This window comes from Polyodon spathula, unplaced genomic scaffold (assembly GCF_017654505.1).
Source record: "Polyodon spathula isolate WHYD16114869_AA unplaced genomic scaffold, ASM1765450v1 scaffolds_1865, whole genome shotgun sequence".
Taxonomy (NCBI): domain Eukaryota; kingdom Metazoa; phylum Chordata; class Actinopteri; order Acipenseriformes; family Polyodontidae; genus Polyodon; species Polyodon spathula.
This window is the reverse complement of record NW_024473340.1, coordinates 1-7,597: the sequence shown is the minus strand read 5'-3', so window position 1 is coordinate 7,597 and position 7,597 is coordinate 1. Positions and strand designations below refer to the sequence as shown.

At 44.2% G+C, this 7,597-nt stretch overlaps 1 protein-coding gene across 1 annotated transcript; it reads right to left on the bottom strand.

Moving 5' to 3' along the window:
* Positions 1-871: 871 nt before the first annotated feature.
* Positions 872-7,575, bottom strand: LOC121310222 (myosin heavy chain, fast skeletal muscle-like). Its single transcript, XM_041243524.1, has 17 exons — positions 7,401-7,575; positions 7,012-7,102; positions 6,520-6,909; positions 6,268-6,394; positions 6,059-6,177; positions 5,363-5,559; positions 5,096-5,279; positions 4,817-4,982; positions 4,199-4,323; positions 3,787-4,095; positions 3,489-3,692; positions 3,268-3,393; positions 2,665-2,835; positions 2,476-2,580; positions 1,708-1,803; positions 1,406-1,540; positions 872-910 (listed from the first exon to the last, which is right to left on the bottom strand). Exons 1-17 carry the CDS (start codon positions 7,508-7,510, stop codon positions 890-892), a joined length of 2,676 nt encoding a protein of 891 aa, XP_041099458.1. The 5' UTR covers positions 7,511-7,575; the 3' UTR covers positions 872-889.
* Positions 7,576-7,597: the final 22 nt, after the last annotated feature.

The window sequence follows — 7,597 nt, the reverse complement described above, 5'->3', positions numbered from 1 at the left end:
CAGGTAAGGGCAGAGTACCTGAGGCGCTACGGCGTCCAGTGTTTTAATAATAATAATGTAAAGATTTAAACAAAACAGCTCCCGGCACTTGACTACTGAAGACTTTTCAAATTTGAGGCAACAGAGTTAATAACCCTCCCTTCCCCTACAAAAGTCAAATATGTGTTGACTTGTATGTGAAGAATATATATATATAACTTTGGAATTTGACGTTCCTTTGAGTCTTCATATTTAATAGATCTTAAGATTATCATTGAAGTGATGTGTGATCTTTAGCATCTTTATCGTTGAAGGCAATAGTACAGTACTGTTAGGACTCCAACAGCTTTCCAAAGCAGGGGGTGTAACTATGGCAACGCGCTGTCAACCTGAGTAGAGAGGAACTGATTTGAAGTGTCTCTTGTGTTCTCAAGACCCTCTCGTCAGCTTCGCTCCCGAAGTGCTATCATGATGGTTTCAGAACAGTTTGTGTGCAGCTAGTGCTGTGAAAGAGTGATGTCACTGCCACTGCTGACCAGTCTATACAGTGCGTTCCTCTTATTGTCTTTCAGTGATACGCTTCACATCTGCATGCTCCACAAATCATGGGCCACATTTCTTCAACCTGAACTGAATTGGTTGGTCGTGGTTTGGGAACCCCTAGATAACGTGAACACCACGTCTTATCGCTTCATTCCCATACAAGGGCTTCATGCCTTCATTATGATCCAGTTATGGTCCCGCTGGAGGTTTCACACCAGTGTTGAGAGTAGGGTTATCAGGAAAGAACAAAAACACCAAGAGCCAGGGAGAGGATGCAAATAAAGTCTATTTATTTTACAGTAATCATACAGTGACTATGCAACAGATTTCATATTATATGAATCTCTGGTTCAAGTCGTCGATTCCTCTATTCTTCTGCTTCCTTTCCCTTTAGAAAACAAAGAGATGAATCTGTGATGAATCACTGTGCACACTGTGAGACAAACACAGCTTTACTCTTCAACTGTTTAAAAAAAATAATCATGCTTGAAAATAAAACAGAGCGCCCTGCTTCATCTGAGCCAGCCCTTATTCATGCATATTCTGTACCTGAATCATTTCACCAACATTTAAAACAAAACACATCATTGAATGAATACACATACTGAAGCATTAATAAGAGATACCTCTAGTATACAACGAGATGTGTTACTATATTGTCCAACATTTGTAATTAGAAATATATTACGCTGCTTCTGAAGTCCTGTCCAAAATCTCTTATCACTGCACTGCAGTTACACATCTTAATAAAATCAGTAAAATGCGTTCGCAGAGATCAGAGCGTTGCTCAGGAGGAGCACCATCCTGGGAAAAGTTTAAATGAGCCCAGTTGAGAATGCATTGCAGTAAAGGTAACTGTGCTGGATTTCATCTTTTAACTCACCTTGGCTCCCAGCTCACGGCTCTTGGTCCTGAGCTTGTTGACCTGGGATTCAGCGATATCAGCGCGCTCCTCACTCTCCTCAAGCTCGTGCTGCACCTTCCTGAACTTAGCCAGGTGGGTGTTGGCTTGCTCCTCCTGAAAGGGAAGCGGAAGACACAGGGTTACACGAATGGGTTCCAATACAAGAGTCCTCCTTTGGAAATGGGATCAGTCTTATCCTGCAGCATACGAGGCATAGTTAGAAGTTAAAGAAAAACGGTGCTTCGGCAAACATGGTGTTTCAGATCTCAAGGGTCACTTACAGCTTCCTCAGCCTGCCTCTTGTAAGCCTTGACTTTCAGCTGCAGCTTATCAACCAGATCCTGGAGCCTGGCCACGTTCTTCTTGTCTTCCTCACCCTGCAATGAAGTAAATCACGATAATAACTCATGTGACCAATTACTTGTCTTAATGCAGCAGTAAAGCACATTCTGAGCGACCAGACTTAATGCATTTCTAAATTGTACAGCCAGCACTATAGATCTAGACTTTGTTAAACCAATTCTTTGATGGAACACAATGCAAAGAAGGTAGCCCGTTATAGGTAACCCCGGATTGCTCTCGCCCTCCTCTCTCTCATTATACGGTACGTGATTATCATAATATTTACCCTTTGGCAGTTAAGCTTTGTTATCTCCACTCTACGAGACTTTTACAGTTTCCCCAGCATTCGTAGGTTTGCCAGTTATTGCTTAGTTGCAGTAGGTCACCGCCCCTCTTAAATCATTTCCAAGAACCTAACAAGGAAAAGGGGTTTCTGAAAATATAACATTATGAGCGAGAAGAGGCCATTCGACCCAACAAGACTCGCCCCTTCCTGAAGAACAGAATCGAATTGTGTTTTGTTAATGATCACAGAGTTTTAGATGTTAATCTTTCACCTGAAGAGGTTTAATTCTTTACACCTGTCCTCTCGCTCGTGCCATTAAGTCCTGGGATCAGCCTAGTTGCCCTTCTCTGTACCTTCAATAACCCCCAATGTGTTCTGAATGTCTGAGCCCAATGCTGCAATGCTGAAGCCTTCACTGTACCTGGTAGCTGAGCTCCTTCACTCTTCTCTCGTATTTGCGGACTCCTTTAACCGCATCTACGCCACGTCTCTGCTCGGCTTCAAGCTCGTTCTCCAGCTCGCGCACCTGGAAAGACAAAGCGTTCCAAGTTATCCCAAATAGACACCCAAGCTTGAACCTGCAAAGCACTTCTCCAGATGTTCAGCTCACCCTGGTCTCCAGTTTCTGGAGCTGTTTCTTTCCACCCTTCATGGCCAGCTGCTCAGCCTCATCCAGACGGTGGGTGAGGTCCTTCACTGTCTGTTCCAGGTTCTTCTTCATCCTCTCCAGGTGAGAGCTGGTGTCCTGTTCCTTCTTGAGCTCCTCTGCCATCATGGCAGCCTGGTAGTTGAAGGGAAGACATTTAGAGCTGGAGCAGCAGTAGAAGTGGGGGAATTGTAACTGTGAGCCTCAAGGCACGTCTCAGCCAAACAGGTTCTGAACAGAGCGGTAATTATCCCACAGGTGGATGGTATCTAAAAGCTAACAGGACTAGAATCTTGAAACTCATAAATGTCGATCAGCCCAAGAGATCAAGTAAGAAGACTGAAAACATTTAGAAATCTTTTCATTCATATAACAGCATTAATGTCCTGTGCAGCTGTCATTAACTGTAGAAAATGTCCTTGTCATTGTTTAAGTATTTAGTATTTAGGTTTAGAACTGGAGCAAACGAAACCTCCACAGATTGCAAGGTGAATGTAAAGTAGCAGGATTGTAAACACTCAGCCCCCAATCCAATCGCGTCTATCATTACCCACGAAAAAGACTCACGTCAGTGATGGCTTTCTTGGCTTTTTCTTCTGCGTTTCTTGCTTCCTGGATGGTGTCGTCTACTTCGCTCTGCAGCTGGCTAACATCAGACTCGAGCTTCTTCTTGGTGTTGATGAGACTGGTGTTCTGTAACAAGGTAAAGCCTGTCAGCTCCCAAAAGCTCATAAACATCGTTTAAAACAAGAATAGAAAACAGCAGCAGCGCAGGAATTCCTTCGGACCTGGGAGTGCAGCAGCTGCACACGCTCGCTGGCGTCAAGGAGCTCCTGTTCAGCCACTTTGCGGCCTCTCTCTATCTGTTCCAGGGCAGCCCTCATCTCCTCAATTTCAGCCTGCATCAGGGTGTTCCTGCGTTCCACCATGGCGAGCTGTTCCTTATTGTCTTCCTGTCCTCGGACGGCATCGTCAAGGTGCAGTTGGGCGTCCTGGATAGAAAATAGAAACCAGTAAAACCATTAGGAAGACCTGTTCACACAAGTGAAATGAGTGACACTGGCCCTCAAAAGAAAGTCTCCCTACCTTGAGTTGTCCTTGAACGTTCCTCAGTTGTTTCTGAGCTTCAGCTGCTTGGCGGTTGGAGTGACTGAGCTGAATTTCCATTTCATTCAGATCTCCCTCCATCTTCTTCTTCACTCTCAGGGCATCGTTGCGGCTCCTAACTTCAGAGTCGAGAGTGCTCTGCATGGAGTCCACCACTCTCTGACTGTTTCTCTTCAGCTGTTCCAGCTCCTCATCTTTCTCGGCGATCTTTCTGTCAACCTCAGATTTCACCTGGTTGAGCTCCAGCTGGACACGGAGAATCTTGGACTCCTCATGCTCCAGGGTAGCCTGTTTTATTAAAGATTCAAAGAGAGTTAGAGAGGCGGAGAGGAAACTCTCCACAGAGATAATGAAAATGGAGATGAGAGGGTGTGTGTTTCTAAAGAATTACCTCTGCCTCCTCCAAGGCGGTTTGGATTTCTGACTTTTCAGTTTCAGTCTGCTTCTTTGCCTTCTCTAGCTCATGAATAGCCTTCCCACCCTCGCCAATCTGTTCAGTCAGATCAGAGATCTCCTCTACAAGACGAAGAAGAAGATGAGAGGCAGGGTTAGAATTGGAATGCAGATATATAACCGGGCGCTTTTCATTCCCAGCATCCCACTGCAGGTTTAGAGACAACAGTTTAAAATGTTGCTCACGAGTGATTCAGAATGCTCTGTCAGAATTGCATTAGTGCACTGAAGAAGACGCTGGCTGAAGCGTTTGTCTGCTTCCCTTGGTGTCTTCATCTTTTTACCTTGTCACTGGCTCCCACTGCAGTGTATCACACAGAGATTGTATAATAATATGAGTGCTATATGTTTTTGTTACCAGGCTATAAAGCTGTACATTTGTTAACATTACATTTTTGTTTGCCACATTTCTGCCCAGTTCTGTCTGTGATCCTTGGCGGCAGAAAAATTTCCAGTGATCGGACATAAAGGTTGACTTTACAAAGCCACTGTGAGCCCTAGATGAATGAATGAACCCGTATGTGAATGTGAGCAGGGCGTTGAAGTCGAGACTCACGCTGTAAGTTCTTGTTCTCCCGTTTAAGGGTTTCCAGGTGATCCAAAGATTCTTCATAGGAGTTCTTCATTTTGAAGAGCTCAGTGCCGAGAGAGCGAGCCTCTTTCAGTGCAGCCTCCAGCTCTGCCTGGCCTTCTTCAAACTTCTGCTTCCACTCAGCAAGAACCTGAAAAAATACAGCTCATAAATATACACTGAGATGTTTCTTTCTTACTAACTTTGAGCCCAACGGCAATATTTCGACCAGATGCCCTGTAAAGTTACCATCTTTTTGCGTACCTTGTCGAAGTTTCTCTGCTTCTTGTCGAGAGCAGAGGCTTGTGCATTTGCTCTTTCTACATCAACCATGAGATCTTCCACTTCACCATGGAGCCTCTGTTTCGTCTTCTCCAGAGAGGCGCACTTTGAGTTCACAGCCTCAATGTGTTCCTCGGCATCTTGAAGGCGCTGCACCAGCTTTTTCCTGGGAATGAGCGTTCGTGTTTAGAAAAGGGAGCAGAGAATGAACGCACTGAAATGTAGACGAAGTAAAGGGTGGTTATTTACTTTGCTTCTTCAAGCTCCTCCGTGCGCTGGATGGCATCAGTTTCGTATTTTGATCTCCACTGAGCCACCTCGCTGTTAGCCTTGGACATTGCACGCTGCAGCTCAGCCTTGGCTTCCTGCTCCTCCTCAAATTGCTCCCGAAGCAGGTCACAGTCATGGCGGGCAGATTGCACACTGTGAGCCAGGGCATTCTTAGCCTTTAAAGAACGATGGAAATATTACAATAAAAAACATGCAATGCTAAAGACTACAACAGCATATAAGAAAAGATTACAGCGTACAAATATTGAGTGGAGTTGAGTCTTATACTGGAAACCCGTTGCCCCGAGGCTGAGAATGTGAGACAGTGGGCTTTACTGCTCTCTTGAAGTGGTTTGTTCTATTATAAGGTGAAATCTGAAGTCACTAGCTGTGTTATTACACTTGCATTTATTAAACTCTTATTAAAATGATTCATACTGAGAAATCTGGGACGCTGTGGCTGGTCTGTTATTTTGTTTATTGTGGGGGTGTCCACAGGGGGCACTATTGATCGCTATTGACTGTAGATCATTTGGTGAACAGCATAGACTATTGGAGACGTCACCCTGCATTCGTCAGTTGGCATGGTATCAATCTACAGGTTTTATAAAATGACCTTTTAAAAGCATGTCTAAGGTGTGGAAACACTGTGTAATAGAATAATGGCAATATTACCTTTGATTCTTCCTCCAGCTGCCTCTTGAGCTCCTCAGTTTGCTGAGTGAAAGCCTGTTTGCCCCTCGTCAGCTGAGAAATTAAAGATTCCTTCTCTTCCAGCTGGCGAGAGAATTCACCTGAAACAAAAGCATCGAGAGTTTTCAAGGACGCTCTTTCTTCTGCTGTGCTGTCAATTCTGTTGCATCAGGCAGCGAGTACCGGCTTACCATTCTCCGTCAGAAGACGTGATTTTTGCGTACTGATGTCATTGATCTGACGCACGTTCTCGTCGTTCTTGGTCTTAATCTCACTGTGCTGGTCCTCCAGAGAACGGCACATCTTCTCCAGGTTAGCCTTTAGTTAAAGGATGAAAAGGATTGGTGTACATGAACACAATCCTATAGGCTTGTCCTGAGAGCGCACACACACACACACACACACACACACACACACACACATCCATCCGTTGTTTACTGTACCTTGGTCTTGGCTACAGATTCCATGTTGCTGGAGAGGTCGTCGAGTTCCATTTTCAATTCACTCTTTTCCTTCTCGAGCTTCTGTTTCACACGCTGGAGGTTGTCGATCTGTTCTCCCAGTTCAGCCACGCTGTCGGCTTGCTTTTTGCGAAGAGCAGCGGCAGTAGCTTCATGCTGCAGAGTGGACTCCTCTAGATCACGCCTGAGCTTCTGAAACTCAGCTTCACGTTTCTTGTTCATTTCGATCTGAGCTGAAGTTGCACCTCCTGCTTCCTCAAGCCTTTCACTGATCTCTTCAAGTTCCCTGGAAAGATCAGCTCTTTGCTTTTCAATCTTTGCCCGAGCAGCTCGTTCGGCCTCGATTTCTTCTTCAAGCTCTTCAATGCGCGCCTAGAAAAACGGAATAGAATGGAAAGATTTCTCAGCTGGAATCAATCATCTGTAATCCAGTTATTTTCTGTGAATTCAAAGAGTTTGATTTCTGCCCAATACCTGAAGCTCCTTGATCTTCTTTTGAAGTTGAGCACCCACAGCTTGTTCATCCTCAATTTTGCTCAGCAGCTGGCTTGTTTCAAAGTCCTTCCTGGAAAGTTCAAAGAATTGACATGGAATGAATTGAGCCACAAAGCTTGGAAATCATCCTGCTTCTAGGATCCATACAGTCTTTGGTGGACTGAATAGTTTTCTCCTTTTCCTAAATTATCTTACGTTCTTATATAACACGGTCTGTATTATTAATATCTGGTTTTATGACTCAAAGGGGGGCCAAATTAGTCCCACTATTGTCTCCAACTTATATCTTTATGTACATTTGGATTTTTTGTTTGCTTGTTAAATCTACACATTTTAAATCTACATTTCTTTCTATATAGCAGTCTTACTTCTTTATCTTCTCATCTGATTGCTGCTTGTCGTTCTCCAGATCCATTATGGATTCCTGGGCTAGTTTCAGATCTCCCTCAAGCTTTCTCTTGGCTCTCTCAAGGTCCATACGGAGTTTCTTTTCTTGCTCCAATGAACCTTCAAGCTAAATGAAAGAAATAGCTATATTATATTAATATATTTCATTAAGTTAAAC